We start from the raw sequence: 22,603 nt of genomic DNA on the forward strand, positions 1-22,603 counted from the left end.
TCTTTCAGACTTTTTTCTTCCTTAAGAAGGACCTTTCCATTATGGACAAAGCACAAGGTCTCTCTCCTGGCTTCAGTGCACAGGTTTCACTATACAGAGGGCTATCGAGTCTTTGCTTAGGAAGTTCAATGCCTAATGTTGGAATGTAGCCAATAATCAAAGTATGATGCATCTTATTTCTCAGCGAATGGTGCCAGAAGCAGGTCAAAATCCTCATGAGTGAATTACCAGGAAGAGTCCAATAACATACATATTATAAAGGAAACTAAAAGCAAGTTGTTTACTGTAGACAGAAGGATGAATTAGCCATGACATATGGGTTATGTCATCTGACAGCAATGGACAGACCCATTTGTTTAGCTCAGTAGAGCTTTTGCAGGAGTTCCCACATGCACATGCTTCATGAACCCCTCAGTCAATATCAGAATGAAATTTAGCTAGGTAGTTGATTCTCTAGGGAGGCAGGTGGGTATTAAGCATGGTTAAATCATCCTGCTGTTTACAGAGAACACCATTTATGGCAAGCAAACTTGCGTTCTCAGTCAACAAATAAGCTCAGGGTTGCAGCGCAGCACTTACTGGAAAGCAACCCAGACTTCACCATAGAGGGAAGACTACTGGTGAAAAAGCTACAACAAAGCTGCTTGCTTAATGTTACTGTTTCTTCTGGATAGGTTGTCCAGACAGTAGTGGAACATACAGATGACCAATTCATAGCTTAACAGATGACTTATGGAGACAGTTCTCAGGAGAGCAATGAAAATAGATTACTCTGACTTGAGCCCTGACAAAATTTATAATCAGAAGGCCAGTAAATGCATGACAGTGCATGATACAACCTGCTAGCCAGCTGGACAAGGAACCTGCTACTCAGACCAGTAAGTTCACAGAACACAGACAGCTGTGAAGCCTGGCAATGTGGTGGAGCTCTGCTCCAATAATATGGTATGGCTTTCTCATAAAGGACCTATCAGTGCACGAGGCATGGTTTTAGTGAAAAACAGAACACTTGGAGAAATTCAAGATGGGTGTGGTGCACCCTTCTGTTATGAAAGGACTGCAGTTATTGACTAGTCTAGTCTAAAACAACGTAAGTAGACCATCTCCTTCTAGGTAAGATATTTCAAGAGGCCAAGTTTAGCAGCTCAACTGTGAGGTTGCATAAGATGGGAGGTTTTGAAACAAGTTTTAAGTGGTAGCAAAACTTCTGTAAACTGTAAAATCCAAGAATGAAGTAAGAGGAGAATTTCTTGTACTTAGACAATGTGGTGCAAATAGGGTACCAGCTTCACTGATGAAGCATTAAGACTTGGTGGTGAAAGGGTAAGTATTGACGCAGATCCTTGGTAGGACAGGTGAAGGGAAAGAGGACCCGCCTGGTACCTGAATGAAGATTAAACCATACTCTTCCTTGGGGCACAGCCTCTTTGTCAAACAGAAGATGCTCTGGACCTCTGAACGGTGAAAGGAGGAAATTACCAAGCGCTGAATTTCCTTGTTGACAACTTAAATGAGGGAAGATTCATAAGGTATAAATTACCTTTCTTCCTTGCAGTAGGACTTGGTGCTCAACTGTGAGGAATCTGAAGGGGAAAGACTACCAGGTGAGATGAGAAAAAAAAAAAAGTACACATCTCAAGTGGGTCATACTATGACAATTAGGAAAAACTAGCCCAGACCTAAAGAACTTTGAGGTGTTCTTGCCACTAACTGCAGTTGTTGTAAACACAACCAAAAGGCATGCCTCTTATGTTAGCCAAAAAGAAGATCGGAGCAAATCTGTATTAGCTCTGTAGGATGGAATCAATTATTCAACCTTCTTGATGCTTTTCAATGAAAAAAAAAGAGGACTGAGAACGAGTGCCTGGAAGGATGGTCCGTCTGTTAAGTTGGAAGACCCTGTGAAAATGATACACTGAACTGGAGACTGTGGGGGTTACATGAAATGCGGCTTTTCAACCAACAGCTCATACCTAATCTGCGGAGATTCTTGGTAGAGGGTCATGGATTCTGTTCCTCCTTACTTGCTTTCACAGACTATCATTTGGCTACCTTATTGCATTCCTTAGATGAGATGGGAGAGTACCTCTAGTACAAACTGGAATGGTTCGCAGCTCCAAGAAGTTTATCTGAGAAAAATGTGTTCCATAATAGACAATGGGCACCGAAAGGAGGGAACCAGTGACACTGGATGGTAGAGAAACCTGGAGAGGATACTTTTCTGGACCAACAAGTTTAACCACTCATGAAGGGATGGGTTTGATTTTCAGCCATACAGATGATAAATAAAGCCCTCACTACAATATATCACACACACTTTTCTGCTCCTTAACATTTGAAGTCCTATTTGGACAGTGAACCATTTGAAGTCCTATTATGAGCAGCAAACCATACCAACTCAATACACTACCTCAGATCCTGTAGCATCCAATATAGTGGAATAAGAGCTCTCAGGGGCCCAGGAAATGCATTCTACCACATGTTCATGCTCTCGGAGCTCTGCTTTACATTCCTTAGTTGCTACCACCCATACACGAACCGTCTGGTCATTGGAACAGCTGGCAATCAGGGTGCCATCCTGATTAGGCCGCACCATGCGCACCCATTCTCTGTGTCCCGTGAAAGTCTTCACACAATACCTAGGGGAAAAAACAGCACAAATTACACAGAGGCAGTAGGAGTATAGCAAATGTTGCTTACCTGATGTAACAGGTGTTCTCACAGGACAGCAGGATGTTAGTCCTCACAAATGGGTGACATCGAGGATGGAGCCCACCACGGAAAACTTCTGTCAAAGTTTAAACAGAACTTTGACTGGCCCCTACTGGGCATGCCCAGCAAGGCACTGACCCTGCAGCCAGCAGGGGTCTCCCTTCAGTCTGATTTTCAAAGCTACAGGCAGTGCCTAGAAAGTAAAAACAAAACAAACCCAACACCGCGGGGTGGCGGGCGGGTTTCGTGAGGACTAACATCCTGCTGTCCTGTGAGAACACCTGTTACATCAGGTAAGCAACATTTGCTTTCTCACAGGACAAGCAGGATGGTTGTCCTCACAAATGGGTGAGTACCGAGCTGAGGATGTCCTGACTTGCACCAAATGCACCCAATGACGTGCAACAGGCACAACAACTGGGGTGGAATTTGGTAAAGGGCATCCGCACCCTACCGGGAAGGTGGAAGGGTGTTGGTGCATCACGTTGGAAAAAGGTTACGCAAGACAGATTGGCCGAAGATGGAGTCTTGTCTTCCAGCTTTGTCCAAACAATAGTGGGCTGCAAAAGTATGGAGAGAACTCCAGGTTGCAGCTTTGCAGATGTCAGGAAGTGGCACCGATCGAAGGTGTGCCACTGACGTCACCATGGCCCTCACAGAGTGTGCTTTCACACGGTCTTGAAAAGGAATGCCAGCTTGCTGATAGCAAAAAGAAATGCAGTCCGCCAACCAGGAGGATAGAGCCTGCTTACCCACAGGTTGTCCTAACTTGTTAGGATGGAAAGAGACGAATAATTGAGTGCTCTTTCTGTGAGAAACTGTACGGTCTAGATAGAATGCTAGAGCCCGTTTACAGTCTAGGGTATGCAGAGTCTGTTCTCCGGAGTTGGAGTGGGGCCTGGGAAAAAAGATAGGTAGTATGATGGATTGATTGATGTGAAACTCCGATACTACCTTAGGTAAAAATTTAGGGTGAGTGCGGAGTACCGCCCGGTCCTGCAGGAGTTTAGTGTAAGGCGGATAGGTGACTAAGGCCTGTAACTCACTAACCCTGCGAGCTGAAGTGACAGCTAAAAGGAATAATACCTTCCATGTGAGATACTTCAATTCACAGGAGTGTAGAGGTTCGAAAGGTGGTTTCATTAGCCGACCAAGAACCAGATTAAGGTCCCAAGATGGGGCCGGAGGACGTAAAGGTGGCTTCAAATGGAGCAAGCCTTTAAGAAAATGTGTTACCAGGGGTTGTACTGAAATAGGGACACCCTGTACACCTTTATGGAAGGCGGCTACCGCACTGACATGCATCCGAATGGAAGAGGTCTTTAGACCGGATTCTGATAGGTGCCATAAATAGTCCAAGAACTTAGAGATTGGACAGGAAAGGGGATCAAGGGACTGAGAAGTGCACCATGATGTGTACCTTTTCCATTTATATGAATAGGATCTTCTGGTAGAGGGCTTTCGTGAAGCTATCAGGACACGAGAAACCGAATCCGAAAGGTTGAAAGGCTGAAGGACTAACCTTTCAACATCCATGCCGTCAGGGACAAGGCTTGGAGGTTGGGATGGAGGAGGCATCCGTCGTTTTGAGTGAGCAGATGCGGATCCGTTCCCAGAGGGATGTGCCTGCGGATGGAGAGATCCTGGAGTATGGGAAACCACACTTGGCGTGGCCAGTGGGGTGCTATCAGGATCATGGTTCCTCCGTCCTGGCGTAGCTTCACGAGAGTCCTTGACAGAAGAGGAAGTGGAGGGAATGCATAAAGCAGACCTGTCGTCCACTTGAGGGAGAAGGCATCTCTCGGCTGAAAGTGTTGGCTCCGAATGAGAGAGCAGTAATCGTCCACTTTGTGGTTCTGAGGGGACGCAAAGAGGTCTATGCGGGGAAAACCCCACTTGTGAAACAGAGAGGTCACTACCAGAGGATCGAGTGACCACTCGTGTGGTTGGAAGACACGGCTCAGCTGGTCTGCCAATACATTGTCTACTCCCGGCAGGTAAGTGGCCCTGAGGTACATAGAGTGGGAGAGGGCTTCCGCCCAGATCTGCGCAGCTTCCTGACACAGAAGGAAGGAGCCTGTGCCTCCCTGCTTGTTTATGTACCACATGGCCACTTGGTTGTCCGTCTGGATTAAGATTATCTGATGGAAGAGATGATCTTTGAAGGTTCGGAGTGCATAGCAGATTGCGCGAAGTTCCAGGAAATTTATCTGGTGTTCGGCTTCCTCTTTGGACCATAACCCTTGGGTTTGTAATTCGTCCACATGGGCTCCCCAACCGATGTGAGAAGCGTCGGTGGTTAGGATTACTTGCGGATCCGGTGGAAGAAAAGGTAAGCCCTGAAGGAGGTTGACCTGAGTTGTCCACCAGGTTAAGGATAGGCGCAGGGCCTGTGTGACTGTGACTATGGAGGACAGAGGCTGAAAAGCTTGAATCCATTGGTGTCGTAGAGTCCATTGTGTTACTCTCATGGCTAGTCGGGTCATGGGAGTGACTTGAACCGAGGATGCCATGTGTCCTAGGAGAATGAGGAACTGGCGAGCCGTGGCAGTGTTCTGAGACTGGAGCTGGCGAGCGAGGGATATTAGGGTGTGGACCCTCTGAAGAGGAAGGTAAGCCTTTGCCTGTAAGGTGTCCAAGTCTGCTCCAATGAAGGATAAGGTTTGAGACGGGACTAAACAAGATTTCTCGTAATTGACAAGAAACCCTAAGGAAAGGAGTGTTTGAATTGTCAATTTCAGGGAGGATTGAGCTATGTGTTGGGAGGAGGCCCTGATTAGCCAATCGTCCAGGTAGGGGTAGACGTGGACACCTTCCTTCCTTAAGAATGCTGCTACCACTACGAGACATTTGGTAAAGACTCGTGGGGCAGAAGCCAGACCGAAAGGTAGGACACGGTATTGATAATGGTCGTGGCCTACAAGAAACCGCAGATATTTGCGATGGGATTGTGTGATCGCAATGTGGGTATAAGCGTCCTTGAGGTCGAGAGAGCACAGCCAATCCCCCTTTTGCAACAGAGGGAGCAAGGCGCCCAGGGTTACCATCTTGAACTTTTCTTTTTGCAGATACTTGTTGAGGGCCCGAAGGTCCAGAATTGGACGTAGCCCCCCTGATTTCTTTGGTATTAGGAAGTATCTGGAATAGAATCCTTTTCCTTGTTGACAAGGAGGGACGGGTTCTATAGCATTTGATTGTAGAAGAAGGGATACTTCTTGATGTAATTGAGTGAAATGGCTGGTTAGACTCCATGCCTGAAGGGGCGGGGAGTCTGGCGGAAGTGTTATGAAGTTGAGGTGGTAACCCTGTGCGATAATTGCTAGCACCCACTGATCTGAGGTGATCTGTTTCCAACGGTGTAAGAAGTGGAACAGTCGACCCCCCACAGGGATGTGTGGAAGAGGGAGATGGCATGTGCTCAATACAGGGAAGTCAAAGGCCCGCCGTAGGCCCAGGAGGTGGGGCTACAGTAGGTCTTTGCTTTCTCGGCTGACGAGGCTGAGGCCTGTTAGAGGACCGTGCAGGACGAGCCCTAGTTGACGGAGGGTAGTAGCGACGTGGTCGAAAGAATGACTTCTTAGAGTCCTTCTTTTGCGGTTGCTTGGAGGTCACCTCAGGTGGGACAGATGAGAGTTGTTTTAACGTCTCATGGTGGTCTCTTAACTCCGCCACAATCTGTTGAATTTGTTCTCCAAACAAATTGTCGCCTAAGCAGGGCAAATCAGCAAGACGATCTTGGACTTCTGGGCGAAGGTTGGATGACTTTAACCAAGCCCAACGTCTGGCTGAGATGGCTGTGGCTGAAACCTTCGTGGAAGCATCGAATATGTCATAGGCAGTCCTAATCTCGTGCTTCCCTGCCTCAAATCCCTTGTGAAGAAGGGCTTGAAGCTGTGGTTGGTATTGGTCTGGTAACGTGTCAGCATAGTCTTGCATCTGCTTAAAGATGGCTCTGTTGTATTGAGTCATGTAAAGTTGATATGAAGCTATGCGTGAAATCAACGTAGCTCCATGATACACTTTCCGTCCTACACTATCCAGGAACTTGTTGTCCCTGGTAGGTGGGGTAGAAGAGTGCGGCTTAAGACGCTTGGCCTTCTTCTGCGCGGACTCAACCACAACAGAGCGATGATCCAGTTGAGGTTTTTGGAAACCTGGTGCTGACTGGACAAGGTATGTGGAGTCAGCTTTCTTGTTAACTGGTGACACCGATGAAGGAGATTCCCAGTTTTTCTTGAGCAGATCCAAAAACACCTGGTGTATAGGGATGGAAGCGATGATTTTTGGAGCATCCAGAAATTGAAGTAGTTCCATCATCTGGTGTCTGTCATCAGCTTCAGATTGTAGTTGAAAAGGTACAACTTCTGACATTTCTTTCACAAAATTAATGAAAGATAGATCCTCAGGAGGAGATCTTTTTCTACTCTCTGTAGGAGATGGTGGTGAAGGTAGGTCTGTGTCAGAAGAGGTATCATCATCATCACCCCAGGTATCGTAGGGATCATGTGTGGCTTGTAGCCCTGATGGACCTGGCTGAGGCTCTGAAGGCATCGATGGAAACAGAGGTGGAATCAGTGCAGTAGGTGGAACCAGAAATGGCATCGATGGCTTCGGTGCTGCCGATGGAATCGGTGCCTGGCACGGAATCGATGGAGCCGAAGGATAAATTGGTGGAGATATACCAGAAGGTACCGATGGAACTACCCCGGAAGGGGGAATTCGAAACTGTGTTTCTCCTGCCGATGAGAAACCAGTCTGAGACGGTGGTGTTGTCGATGGCACTGGAATCACCGATGGAAGGGCCGTCATGAGTGCCTCCATGCGGCTCAGTAGCGGTGCTAGCGCTTGTATCAACGGCTCGGTGGTCGGTTCCCTCCTCGGTGGCGAAGCCGGTGTCGGCGTCGGTGCCGGGGGCGGCACTGGAACCGGTGCCAGAGACGGTGCCGATGGAGGTTGTAATTTCTTCATCGCTTTCTCGATGGCCTCCTGGACCAGCCGGTCCAGTTCTGCCCGGAGACCAGGGGTAATCATACCCGGCTCGACGGGAGAGGGAGGCTGAGGCAGGGCCGGAGGGACCACCGTAACCGGTGGGATCACGGCCCCCACACCCCGAGAGGGTGAGGGTTTCCTCGATGCCGGCGAACGAGACGTGGAGGGCATCCGGTCTGTTCGCGGCTTGTCGGTGGCTCGGCTTGAGCAGAGGTCGATGGCTGTGGATCCTCGACAGGCCGAGACTTATGCCGTCGATGGCGATGCTTTTCTTTCCGATCCCCTTGCCCATCCGGGGAAGGGACGGGAGTTGACGGCCGAGAAGCGATCGATGGCGGACGGTCACCGGAGGGTTGACTATGATGGTACAACTTTGACGGTGCCGGTTCCGATGACGTCGATGCTATCGATGGCGTTGGGGTTGGTGCATGGAAGAGGAGCCCCATCTTCTCCATCCTGGCTTTGCGACCCTTGGGTGTCATTAAGGCACATTTGGTGCAAGTCAGGACATCATGCCCACTACCCAAACACATTACACAAACCTTGTGGGGGTCTGTGATGGACATAGTCCGGGTACAATCCGGACAACGACGGAACCCCGTTGCCATGGCTGGAAGCCAAAATTTAGGCTGGGGATCGGTAAGTGCCCACAGGCCTCGAGGGCCAAAATCGACGGCAGTCGATGGAAGAAGGCAAAAAACTTACCGGGTTCTGTAAGATGACTAAAAAATTTGTCGAAGGGAGACCCCTGAGGGGCAAATTTTCTTAGGAAATTAATTTCCAAATTCCTGTCAGGAACGTGGTTAGAGAGCTCCTTTCACCGCGTGGCAACTGCTGCGCGGAAAAAAGAAGACTGAAGGGAGACCCCTGCTGGCTGCAGGGTCAGTGCCTTGCTGGGCATGCCCAGTAGGGGCCAGTCAAAGTTCTGTTTAAACTTTGACAGAAGTTTTCCGTGGTGGGCTCCATCCTCGATGTCACCCATTTGTGAGGACAACCATCCTGCTTGTCCTGTGAGAACAGAATATACAGCACCCTTCATTTACAGAACTGCTGGTTTAAGTAATTATTTCACCTTTCTATCTTTAGTAGAAAGTACCAGAATTTTCCTCAAATGCCATGCAACACTGCATGGAGAAGGGGGTCTTGTTCAGTAGCTGCAAATCTATTTACCTGGTCTGCACATACAAAACAATTACTTATCACCTGCTACTAGGGTTCTTTCATTAAATCATAATCACATCTTACAAAGTTGAAATAATCTCTGCCCGGCTTTCACCCCTCCCCTACAACATTTACCAGTTTCCTCAATATTCATTTATCCAATCTGGTATTTTCTTTTCTGGCTATACTGCAAACATCTTTCCCATACTGAACTATTCTATTTTGTTTTGGGCTTGACAGAAGCTTGCTTTTGATTATTAATATTACTACCTTTAACATAAGGCTTGGAGGTAATCTGCACGGAGCAGCAGTTACTACCATAAGAAACTTGCTGGGCAGACTGGATGAACCATTTGGTCTTTTTCTGCCATTACTATGTTATTATGTATGTCTATGCATCAAAAGATGGTAAATGTCACTTAATATACACAAATATTTTATAAAGAAGAGCATTAATACTCATTTTGGCACTCAGTAATCAAATTTCAGGATATTTCTTCAACCAGGAATGAAGGTGTTTTAACAATCTTTTACCTCCAAACCATAAGTCTACAAAGGAGACTAACAACTTCAACTTAGTTTCTCATTTCCCTCCACTTGCTACTTGGCTCTGTAACAGACCAAATAAGAAACTGGATTGGTTTAACCTCTTTGCCTGACAGCCATAGACACAGTGACTGCACTTTATTGGCAAACTATTTCAATATATTAAAAAAAAAAAAAAAAAAGAAACAGATTCACTATCAAACAAAAACCAAATAGAACTTACACACAAGCACAAAGCAAAAAAATAAACAAACAAATCCACACTGACACTCAGTGGTAGAGTGGGTTAATTTGGTGTTAGCATTATTAAACCTGACTTGCAAAACTTACCCAGTCTGTACTTCCCACATTTTTATGGTTTTATCCCTGGAGGCAGAAACTATATGATCTCCATTGGGCATGATGGCTACTGAAGATACATTATGATCATGACCTAAAAAGCAAGATACATTTCATTGCAACGTACTCCCAACCACAACTGCTGTGTACAGAAGGCACAACTCATTAATCCTTATAATCAAGGGAATGAAGTATGTCTGCCCACATGAATTTTATGACAAACTTCACACCTATGAGTTAGAGGAAACCAGAATTTTCCAATTTACTTCAAAGAAAGCAGAATTGCTTACCTGTAACAGGTGTTCTCCAAGGACAGCAGGATGTTAGTCCTCACACATAGGTGACATCATTGGCATGGAAAACTTGTTAAAATTTCTAGAAACTTTGACAGGCACACTGAGCATGCTCAGTATGCCGCTAACCAAGCGGGATCCCTCTTTAGTCTTATAATAGAGCTCAAGAAAACAAACAGAGAAAACCAACTCTGTGGGGCGGCGGGTGGGTTTTGTGAGGACTAATATCCTACTGTCCTTGGAGAACACCTGTTACAAGTAAGCAACTCTGCTTTCTCCAAGGACAAGCAAGAAGGTAGTCCTCACATGAGTAATTAAGTAGCTCCAACCCTCTCCGAACATGAGCAGCAAAGAACAGGTGCCAACTTGCACAACAACTGGAGTTGCAGCAACCAGAGGAGCAGGCCTGCACCCAAGAATAGGGCCCTCTGAGGAGAGTTGGGTTTTCATGGCTAGAAGAGGTTATGGAGGACAGTGTCTGAAATGACTCTCCTGCCAGCAATCTTTGTCCAGGAAGTAATGTGAGGCGAAAGTGTGGTGGGAACACCAGGTCGCTGCCCTGCAGATCTTGTGGATGGGGGTGAGCTTTGATGTGACCTGCTTGGAGAATGCGACTCCTAATCTGTTCTTGTCAAATGAAACGAACAGCTGGGTAGAGGTGCAGTGTGGAGCTGTCTCTTACAATCAAGGGTGTGCAGAGCCCATTCACTGTGGGAAAACAAAGGCAGCACGATGGACTGGTTGAGATGGAACTCAGAGACCACCTTGGGTAGGAACTTGGTGTCAGGAGGATAAGACATCAGCGCTTGCAGCTCACCTACCCTGCGAGCCGATGTGACCACAACCAAGATGATCACTTTCCATGAAAGGTACTGGAGATCACAAGAGCGCAACGGCTCAAACAAAGGTTTCATGAGTTGCGAAAGGATTACGTTGAGATCCCAGGAAACTGCCGGGCGACAAGTGGGAGGCTTCAATTGAAGCAAACCCCTCAGGAACCGGCCAACGAGCGGATGACGGGAAATTGGAGAGTCATCCAAACCCCGATAGTAGGCCCCTAAGGCGCTGAGGTGGACACTCATGGATGTGGTCTACAGACCAGGACAATAGGTAGTCCAGAAGTGCAGGAAGGGAGCAAGAGAAGGGATCTAAACTGCGATCCTCGCACCAGAAAGAGAACCATTTCCACTTCAGATTATAGGTCTTCCTGGTGGAAGGTTTTCTGGACTCCACAAGGACACGGGATACCCCCTCTGGTAGGCCAAGGGCCTCCACCTTAACATCCAAGCTGAGAGGGCCAGGGTCCGCACATTGGGGTGCCAGAGCCTGCCCTGGTTCTGGGTGATGAGGTCCGGTGCCATTCCCAATCAAATTGGGGATTACGCCATTAGGTCCTGAAGGGTCAGGAACCAGACCTGATGAGGCCAACAGGAAGCAATCAGGATCATGGAGCCTCGATCCTGCTGCAACTTCTGGAGTGTCTTGGATATGAATGGAAGGGGCAGGTAGGTGTACAACAATCCCATCCCCCAGTGGATCAAGAAAGTGTCCACTATTGATCCTCTGCCTCTTCTGCAGAGGGAGCAAAAATCAGGGCACTTTCCTGTTTTCCACCGAGACAAGCAGGTCTATGTCCAGGGTCCCCCAGCAGCAGAAGATGCTGTCCGCTACCTCCTGCTTAAGGGACCATCCATGGGGCCTGAATGCCCAACTAAAGGTATCGGCCAGCATGTTGTTCACTCCCGGAAGGTACACTGCCTGGAGAGTGATACAGTTCTTGATGGCCCATGTCCAGTCCTGTGGACTGCCTCCTGGCAGAGGGGAAGCTACCTGGTTCCTCCCTGCTTGTTCAGCTACCACATGGCCACCTGATTGTCGGTCTGAACCAGCACTACCTTGTTCACGAGACGCTCTCAGAACACCCGCAGCTCCAAGAGTTTGATTTGGAGCTGCATGCATGCAGTAAAACAGAACATGTGCTCCCCACCCCATCTGAGAAGCATCAGTGGTGAGTGTGGCATGGGGCTGAACACTCCAAAAGGGGCAATCCCGCTCCAAGTTTGCGGAGGATTGTCCACCGCAGAAGGGATTGGCTCAAGCTTTTGATGACCATGATGCAGGCATGCATGTCCTGTAATGCCTGACACCACTGAGCGCGCAGTGTCCATTACTCACAGCGCATGTGTAGCTGAGCAAACAGGGTGACATGCACCATCACCGCCATATGGCCCAGCAGCTGGGGAAACTGGCGGGTAGAGACATGAGGGCAGCTGGAGACAGGTCGTGCAAGAGATACTAAAGTCTCTGCCCTGTCCTGAGGTAGGGAGGCCCTCTCCTAGATGGTATCCAGCTGCATGGCCGGCTGAAAGTGAGACATTATCAAGAATCCCAGGGTGTCCAGAGTTTCGATTGTGAGGTGCATGGTACTCTGAGCCCCTTGATGGGAGTTGCCTTCAATAAGCCAATCATCTAGGTAGGGAAACACATGAATTCCCTGCCTTCGAAGATAGGCACAGACAACTGCCAGACATTTTGTTAAGATTTGGGGCGCAGATGCCAGGCCAAAGGGCAGAACATGATACTAATAGTGGTGCCCGTTGACCAGAAATCTCAGGTACTACCGAGATCCACCTGAAAAATGGGGATATAGGCATATGCGTCTTGTAGATCGAGGGAGCAAAGCCAGTCCCCTGCCCTGAGCGGTTGGGGGGAAATCAGGGTGCCCAGTGAAATCTTGAACTTTTCCTTTACCAAGAAGCGGTTTAGAGCTCTTGGGTCCAGTATGGGCCAGAGGCCACCCGTTTTCTTGGGAATTAGGAAATACCTGGAGCAGAACCCTCTGCCCCGTTGGCTGGTCGGACCAGTTTGATCGCTTGAGCGGAAACAAGGGCTGAGAGCTCTACCCGAAGTATCAAGACGTCCCCTGCTGCTCTCCACTTGGAGACCTGGGGGGGGGGGGGGGGGGGGAGGTTGCTGGAAATGTAGCCAGTAACCCTGGTGAACCATGGATAGGACCCAGAGGTCCGATGTGATCGAGAACCATCGATCTGCAAAAAGTTGGCGATGACCCCAACCAGGGGGCTAGGGTCCTGCGTGGAAGGGTGGCTCATACTCCCTCGCCACCAGTCAAAATCCCATGGCAGGGTTCCTTGGAGGAGCCGTGGCCACCCTAAATGGCCTAGGCTGCCTCTGTCTGGCTCTGGGGACAGGCCTCTGAACCCTGGACCTCTGTGCAGGCGAGTAATACTTATGAGGCCGATAGAAAGGCCGTTGCGGGAATTGCCATGAGGGTTCCCTAGTAGGCTGCTTGTCAGAAATGCTAGCCGATAACTGCTGAAGGGTTTCTTGGTAATCCTTTAGCTGAGCTACCACCTCTTTAATCCTGTCCCCAAACAGGTTCTCACTGGTACAAGTCGGCAAACAGTCCTTACCTCAGGGCACAGGTTGGATGTTTGAAGCCAAGCCGTCCAACGGGCCCCAATGCCCGCTGCAGCAGATCTCATTGCTGTTTCGAAGACATCATAAGCTGAGCGGACTTCATGTTTATCACACTCCAGTTGAACAATATCCTGAAAATCCTCCTGGAATTGTTGAGGCAGATGCTCACTGAACTCCAGGGCCTGCTTCCACAGATTTCAGAAATACTGCCCCGTTTAAAGCTAGTAGCAAGCTATGCGGGCAATGAGCATGGTGCCCTGCAACACTCTGCGTCCTAACACATCCCCCTGGTGGAGCAGAGGCATGGGTATGAATCCTCAGCCTTTTTCAGGGCTGACTACCACCACAGATTGGTGGGGGAGTTGATGGTGGTCAAACCCAATTGATGACTGGACTAGGTACACCACATCCGTCTTTCTATTAACCGGTGGCACCGAGATAGGATGTCCCACAGGCGGGGTACCAGTTCCTTGAAAATGTCACGGACTGGCACCGCTGCCACCACCTTCTTCGGGGCACCCATGAACTGCAGTATCTCAAGCATTTTGTGCCTGGAGTCCTGCTCTGTCAATAACTGGAAGGGCACAGACTCAGCCATGTCCTTCATGAACCCTGTAAAGGAGATGTCCTCAGGGGGAGATCGCCGTCTTTCCTCCAGGGCAGAGGGTTCAGAAGACAGATCCCTCAGATTCCTCTAAGGATACAGACGCTTCACCCTCCCAGGGGTCGTAGGGGGGGCCTCACCCCTGCTGACACCGGTGGAGTAGGCTCTTGTGGCGGAGGCGGTCAGGGAACTGGAGGCTCAAGGCCCTGCAGGGCCCAGCCAACCACTAGCCATGAGCCTCTCTAGCTCCTCCTCAAAAACCCACGAGAACAAAATGGGCTGAGGAGCCGCCGGCAGAATGGAAACAGAGCCCTCCACCAGTGCCAGAGGAGGCCGCCTGGAGGCCTTGGTGGGGTCAGAGGGAATGGCTTCTACCACCCTTAACTGCTTCATGGGAGGCACGGAGGTCGATGCCTTCTCATGGTCTGGGGTTTGGAAGATGATCGATGCCAGTGCTTTTCGGACCCCTCTCTATGATCACCGTGGTCCTTGCCTGATGCAGACGAGCCCTATCAGGAACAGGACGACAGCAGTCTGTCCCCCACACCAAGCCCGAGACCCGGTAGAGTTGGGGCAGGAGAACCTAGCAGAGTCAGCGGGGGCTCCTTACCAAGTAGGGTGGATTTTCCCAACGCCAAGGACTGCTCCAACTGCTTGGACCCAAAGAGTTTTTCTATTTTGTCAAGACAGGCTCGACGACCCTTAGGAGTCATCTGGGCACAGAGATCACAGACATGGACATCATGGGAAGACCCTAGACAGAGAACAGACCTCATGGGGGGTCTGTGATGGACAAGGTCGAGGGCACTGGGGGTATTGGCAGAAGCCAGTAGATACCGCAGGAAAACGAGTGTGACGCGCAGTCGATGTTCAGCAGGTACCTAAAGGAGACACCATTGGCGATCAACCACAATGACCCGAAAAACTTACCGACTAGAGGCTGAAAAGGTTGAGGGACTCTACGTGACATGTGGAAGGTGAAGAAAAGCATTTTGAAGAAGCAAATTATCAAAAAAGAAGCGCAAGCTCCAAAACTGTGAGGTGACAGCTCTGCAGAAAAGAAGAGACTGAAGAGGGACCCTGCATGAACACATGGTTAGTGGCATGCTGGGTATGCTCAGTGTGCCTGTCAAAGTTTCTAGAAACTTTGACCAAATTTTTCCATGCCGGGCTCCATCTGATGTCATCCATGTGTGAAGACTACCATCCTGCTGGTCTTTGGAGAAATAATGCAATATTTAAAGTAGTAACATTTATATCCAGTAAAAAAAAAAAGTCTCTTTATTCTAGCTCTGTTTCAAGTTGGCCCTGAAGTACCTCCTAGCCAATCTGATTTCAGGATATCTATAATGAATATGCATGAGATAGTGCATGCAAATTTGTCTCCACTGTATACAGATCTCCCTCATATATATTCATTGTGGAAGTTTGAAAACCAGACTGGCTGAGGTTATTTCAGAAACAGCTTGAGAAACACTGCTGTAGACAGCTTCTGTTCTATTTGTATACAATATTGCTAACAGATGTAAAAATTGATATGTTGACTTATTAAAAAAAAACTTTCCATAAGTAAACAATTTCAAAATATATTCTGGAATATAAAACAGAAGTGTCAATATCCCTTCAACTACTATTCATTTTTTGTCAAATTATGCCAACTTCCAATGCACATAGTAGATTAGCTTTGTAATTATCTCCTAAGTGATAAATGATAAAAATGACAAGTGATTAAAACTGCCAGTCATGTAAATAAATCAGTTAACTATGGCGTTACCAATATTACAATCATCCCAATTAAAGACCACTGAATCCGAAGGTTAGATATACAAGTTTGTGAGAATCAGGCAGCGATTTTTGAGAGAGAGAGAAAAAGAGAAAAAGAAAAAAAAGAACAAAAAAAGAAAGAAAAAGATTCACTGAATTTGTGCTCCATGCATTTCTGAATTTTTCCCCACCCCCAATTGCTTGTGATTTTTCAAAAGTACAAAAAAAAAGTAGGATGTCCCCTAGGGTATATATATATATATATTTTTTTTTTAAAAACTATATCGCTAAATAAACCAGTGTTTCCCAACTAGTGAACCTTTAGACCTGATCAGGTGTGTCACAGAAAAGTCACCACTGTGATGCTCAGATCCAAGCCAGTACCTGGGCTACACCCTGTAACTTGCAGCAACAAGAGCCATGGCTCTTAAACATGTAGCTCCTTTCTGAGATAATGCATAATCATGGTTACTTCCTCTTCCTAACTACAGCATAAGCCCCCGAATATATGGGCTGAAACAGAAAACTTCGCGGGAGAGCCGGCGAGCGCCCACTCTCCCGACATGTGCCCAGGTCACTCCTGGGCGCACTATTCAGGAAGACCAGGTATGCAAATTAGGGACCGCGGTAAAAAGGAGGCGCTAGGGACACTAGCGCGTCCCTAGCGCATCCTTTTTGACAAAAACGGCGGCTGTCAGCAAGTTTGACAGCCGATGCTTAATTTTACCAGCGTCTGTTGTCGAATTCGCTGACAGCCACGGGTTCAGAAAACGGATGCTGGCAAAATTGAGCATCTGTTTTCCAACCCGCAGGCAGATTTTTAACTTATTTTTAGATTTATTTATTTTATCTTTGGGGCCTCCGACTTAATATCGCTATGATATTAAGTCGGAGGGTGTACAGAAAAGCAGTTTTTTCTGCTTTTCTGTACACTTTCCTGGTGCCGCAGGAGTTAATTTCTGAAAGTAAAATGTGTGGCTTGGCGGCACATTTTACTTTCCTTATCGCGTGGGAATAACTAAGAGACTCATCAACATGCATTTGCATGTTGGGGGTTCTATTGGTTTCAGGGGAGTTGGACGCACATTTTCCACGCACTATTACCCCTTACTGTATAAGGGGTAAAAATAGCATGTCGAAAACACGCGCCCAAATGGGGGCTGTGTACTCCGCCTGAGCACACTTTACTGCATCAGCTTGTTAGTGATTAATGGAAAGCATGCAGGGCATAGCTAGATGGGACCCCCTTGGTTTGCCATATCCTCATCTTCCCCATCCCCCAAGCCTCATTTGAGTCCTTCCAACCTCTGCTTTATCCCTAGACTTAGTGAGACAGGAAGTGCATGCCCTGAGCATCAGATGTGACTCCGGGTTCAGAGCAGTAGGAGTGAAGGAGATTAGATAGTTAACTTGGCCGCAACATGTTGCTAACAGCCAAGTGCTCGCACTACACAGAATTCTCCCTTCTCCTGCACTTATATATAGAAGGTGCTGATCCATTGAGACACATTCATGCATGTTTCTGCCCCTCTATCCCTTTGTTCTAAAATGTGGATGTCAGACTGGTGGAGCATTCACAGTGCTCCCTAGTAATGCCTGGTTGTGGAGGTGGGCATGACAGATTTTTGATAACATAGGTTTGCCTTGGGCTTGAAAAGGTTGGGAAACACTTTGGTCAGTAACCAAGATCAAGCCAAAATTCTTTATACCCTTTTTCAATATCAAGTTACTGTCCCATTGGTTCAAGACTAGTGCAATTTGCATCCCCCTGCCAAATATATTTATGGATAAAATGTTGACTTTGTCCCTCTCCTGCACTTGTCCCACCAGTCCCAAATAAACTTGCCAGCGGTGAAAAGCACAAAAGCCAGATGTCCCTCCAAGGGTTTACACCACACAATCAAGCCAATTCAGTATGGTGTGCTCAGGCCGAGCGCACCGTTAGCCCCTGTTTGAATGCGCGTTTTCCACGTGCTATTACCCCTTACTGTAAAAAACGCGCGTCCAACACCCCCCCCCCCCCCCCCCCCCCGAAACTAATAGTGCCTTCAACATGCAAATGCATGTTGATGAGCCTATTAGTTAGTCCCGCGCAATACAGAAAGTAAAATGTGCGGCTTGGCCACACATTTTACTCTCAGAAATTACCGCCTGCCCAAAGCCATGGTAGTGCGCTTTGTGGTGGCACAGACCAGGGCATCGACCTTGGGAAACCTCAGGAGTTCCTTTGTTGCAGGGTCCAAGGGGTAGAGAGCTTCTGACTCAGTCTCCAACTGCTCCATTGGTCCTGAGTCCATCTGCTACATGCTAGAAAATGTATTACTAAGTAACTTCATTGGGTATCTCCTTGTCTTTGTACTTTTTGAAAGAGTAAACTGATTAACGTTTACTCATTCCATGCCACTCATTTCATAGACCTCTATCATATCGCCCCTCATTTGTCTCTTCTCCAAGCTGAAGAGTCCTAACCTCTTTAGCCTTTTTTCATAGGGAAATTGTTCCATCCCCTTTATCATGGTCACCCTTTTCTGTACTTTTTAAAATTCTGCTGTATCTTTCTTGAGATGTGGTGACCAGAACTGCACACAATATTCAAGTTGAGGTCGCACCATGGAGCGATACAGAGGCATGATATTCTGTTTTATTCTTTATTCCTTTCCTAATAATCCCTAGTATTCTATTTGCTTTCTTGGCTGCTGCACACTGAGCAGATTTCAAAGCATATTCAACGATAACATCTAGATCCTTTTCCTGAGTGGTGACTCCTAATGTGGAACCTTGCATTGTGTGGCTATAATTTGGGTTACTCTTCCCCAAGTGCATCACTTTGCACTTGTCTACATTAAATTTTATTTTCCATTTGCATGTCCAGTCTCCCAGTCTTGTAATGTCCTCTTGCAATTTCTCATAATCCTCTTGTGATTTGAGAACTTTGAATAACTGTCATAGTTTACTTACCACCTACAAAATAATTTAATTAAAAAAATAGAATTCTAGCATGTACTAGTCACTGGTGCGTAAGTTAATATAAAAATTGTCAAGTTTTCATATCTTTTCATTCCACTTTAATAGCAATTGTAACTAGCAGCCACGACTGTACTGTTGTCCAGACCACATCCTTCCCAATTCCCAATCACCTACCACCCCCATCACCTCTGATTGGCCCACAGCCATACATGCACACATTCCATAAACAGATATTGGATAAACAAGGCCACAGCTTTAACAATACATATACCCTTAGACAAACTAGTACCTGAGCCGGTATGGCAGCTGCCCAAAGGCCAGGTTACACCAGCTACTCCGCCACAATAACCAAGCAAGGTAGCATCGAACCCAGGCCCCCGCCTCATCACCAAGCGAGGGGGCCCCCGACCTCCGGAACACCCCGCTCTGCACCACCCAAGGCGCCAGTCCACTGCTGGCCTGGCCCGTGTTGCCCGTCTGCACCATGTCCGACAAGCCCCTACTGACCTGGGTAACTGCCTGTTCCCTTCTGCTGTGACAGTAACCCTACAGTATGCACATTTCACCATCATGTGACTACGTAACACACGCTGCTACCTGCCTCATATGTATATCAACAGAAAACGTGCCACGCTAACACTGGGTGCTATCAATCCCATATACAAGCAGTCAAATACAAATTAACCACATATTCCTATCACTATACAAATAACTAACAAGTTATTAATCAACCTGAAATTTCCTGTTTAACAAGGTAAGCAAGGTGGGTGGGTGGGAATGCTGACTGGGAAAGAAGAGGCCAGATGCACCTCAGTCACAGCTCTTTAAAAGGGCTGTGATGTCATCAGCCCACAACTGTTCTCTCCCGTCCCCCGCCATACCACAGTCATATCATGCCGGACGAAGGGAAGCAGCGCCGCGGCTCGGGTAACCCCACGCTCCATGGCGCTGGAGTCCCACATGCCTGATGTAATTGGGGTGCCATGCGCAGCACGCAGTTACATAGTGGGCTCCGGGCACTGGGGCGCAGGCCCACTTATTAACTCTAGCAGATGCAACTTTGTCGTCCCATCCATGTTCCTCCCACTTCCCAATCACCTACTGCCCCAATCACCTGATTGGCCCATAGCCATGCATGCAAACATTTCTTAATACAATGGAACAACATATATTGGATAAAAAAGGCTGCAGCTTTATTAACAATATATACATATACCCTTAGACAAACTGGTACCTGAGCTGGTATGGCAGTTGCCCAAAGACCAGGATATACCAGCTCCTCTGCTGCCCACCGCAATAACCAAACAAGGCAGCACTGAGCCCAGGCCCCCGCCCCCCCCATCACCAAGCAAGATTCCCTGACCTCTGGAATGCCCTGCCCTCAGCTGCCCAAGGTGCCAGTCCACTACTGACCTACACCATGATGCCTGCCTATATCACATCCGACAAGGCCCTACCGGCCTGGGTAACCGCCATAAACACGAGGTAGGGAGCGCCCTTGCCTCATGCCCCCACCAACATTAAGCTGCGGCCAACATAAATACCCAACAACCATCCCTCTAGAGCCTCTGCAGGGGGTTGTTGACTATTTTATAGCCAATGTCCGAAAGATGAACTCTGTCTTACTTCAACAAATCTTGCCATTGGTCATCCATCCCTTTGTGCCTTATCTGGCGAACACTCAGCCTGCAGGTCCACACACAGATCTGACTGTTGACTTTGTTGTGTTCCCTCTTCCACAGTCTTTAATCATTCCAATTAGACGAGGAATAATATCAAACCACCAGAAATAAGTACACGGGAGCCAAGTAGATAACTCTGTCAAGACGCTCTTGATCCTTGAGATTAGTTACTTGCTTGTTAATTTGCCAAGGTCGTTGCCCACCCCCCCCCAAACGTATTGTGATGGCATCTGGAGCTACTTTCGAATCCCTCAAGTGCCAAAAAAGGGGCAACAAATGGCCGAATGCATATGTATATTGATATGGAATGCTAGAGGTGTACATATGTTCCAGAAAAGTATGCCACAAGGTACCCTGATCATTCTTGTTAGATGCGACCAATTTGCCCCTGCGTAAAGCTCTAAGAAGACCAGTGAGAAGGCAAGGCAAAACAAGTTGGGTTTGGCATTAGAAACGCAGAATAAATACCAAGAGCACCTGTAGGGTTCCCAGCAGGTCATGTATTATCGAAAGCCGTGTATCCGTAGTCGGCCCGAACTCTCTCAACCAACCTGACAACCTCATCCTCAACTAGGACTTGGTGGGATCTCCCCATCTGCACGCTTTAAAAAAAAAAAAAAAGGCCAGACCTGCCAGTTGTCTAACCACTGAGCCTCTGGATGCCCCCAATTCCTTGGCTGAAGAGATTATTACCATCAGGTCAACTGGCACAGGGACTGGAATCCAAGCCAGTAAGGCAACTGCCAAAGGCCAGGCTAGACCACCACCGCAGCTGCCTGTCGTAATAACCAAGCGAAGCAGCATTGCAACCTGCCCCCCCCCCCCCCCGTCCCCAACCAAGGGGGCCAGCCACCTGACTCCTACAGTAAGCTGACCATGTGCTTCCGGCTAACGATCCTTTTATGAGGTTTCTGGTAGTTGGTGACCAATCCCCCATAGGTGTTCTGGGGCTTTGGTTCTTGTCTCTTCTACTGTGGGTACCCGTTTATGAAATAATTCCCACTTAGCTTAGGGTAAAACATCTTCAACCTCCATTGCTAACCCCTGGTAGTGTTGTGCTCTAATAGTGGTATTGCTATGTAAACTGGCCAGTAACACCTCACTAAGCAGTTCTGCACAGACACTTAGCATATTGACGGTTCAGCAGAAGGACAACCACATGATAGTTGCACCAGAATATGATTTGCTTACTCTGCAGCTCAGTATTTCAAAGCGCAAGAGCCACAAGTATGGGAAATAACTCGAGGAATATAACACTCCAGGTTAGTCCTGCCTCAATCCATGTGTCTGGCCAAGGTGCAGCAGACCATGCACCCTGTCAGTACAACCCAAAAACCCATTCTTCAGAGGCAGTGTGTATGTCTAAATCCCTTCTGGAAAGTGAAGGCTCCAGCCGCAGAGATCACCTATTGAAATCGGCCAGGAAGGATACCCAAATGACAATGTCATTGCGCATGGGTGTCAAAGCCAAATGAAGTGATGAGGCCTGTGTGCGCCTGCAGTCACCGCGGCCAGTCTTCTGAGGAAGATCCCTCCGCTGGGTATCACTCTACAGGCAAAATTCAGGCTGCCCGCGATGGATTGCAAAGCTTGAAGAGTCAGCTTCTTCACACACACAGCTTTGTTCAACATGTCCCGCCACTCTATCCTCCAGTAATCTTAATGGATGCCAAAGGGACTTCAAAATAGGTTGCCAACAACTGAAATTTGCGGAGGCAGCATAAACAGCAATTGGACTCGCTCAGGCCAACGAATAAAAAGTCACCCAGGTAATGTATGATATCGACCCTGGAAGAAAAGAGCTGAAACCATTCAAAATAGGGATGCATTTGTCAAATTAGAATTGCTCCCAGAACAGAAAATAAAAGTGGGATATAGCAGTATATGTTACTGCTGGAAGGAGGTAAAGTGACTTGACACAGGGAGTTAGTGGATGATATGGGATATTTATTTTATTTATTATTTTTATATACCAACATTCGATCTGAGATATCACATCGGTTTATATTCAGGTATTTCCCTTTCCCCAGAGGGCTTACAATCTAAGTTTTGTACCTGAGGCAATGGAGGGTAAAGTGACTTGCCAAAGGTCACAAAGAGTGACAGCG

At 47.7% G+C, this 22,603-nt stretch overlaps 1 protein-coding gene across 7 annotated transcripts in view; it reads right to left on the minus strand.

Annotated features, from left to right (window-relative positions):
* PAFAH1B1 (platelet activating factor acetylhydrolase 1b regulatory subunit 1) overlaps positions 1 to 22,603 on the minus strand; it is a 253,167-nt gene that overhangs the window by 11,826 nt on the left and 218,738 nt on the right. For all 7 annotated transcript variants that reach the window (XM_029612510.1, XM_029612506.1, XM_029612508.1 and 4 more), the window contains 2 exons: positions 9,739 to 9,841; positions 2,411 to 2,639 (listed from right to left, as the gene is read on the minus strand). In XM_029612510.1, the coding sequence (XP_029468370.1) occupies positions 2,411 to 2,639; positions 9,739 to 9,841 (332 nt within the window). The remainder of the gene's footprint in view (positions 1 to 2,410; positions 2,640 to 9,738; positions 9,842 to 22,603) is intronic.

This window comes from Rhinatrema bivittatum, chromosome 8 (genome assembly GCF_901001135.1).
Source record: "Rhinatrema bivittatum chromosome 8, aRhiBiv1.1, whole genome shotgun sequence".
Taxonomy (NCBI): Eukaryota; Metazoa; Chordata; class Amphibia; order Gymnophiona; family Rhinatrematidae; genus Rhinatrema; species Rhinatrema bivittatum.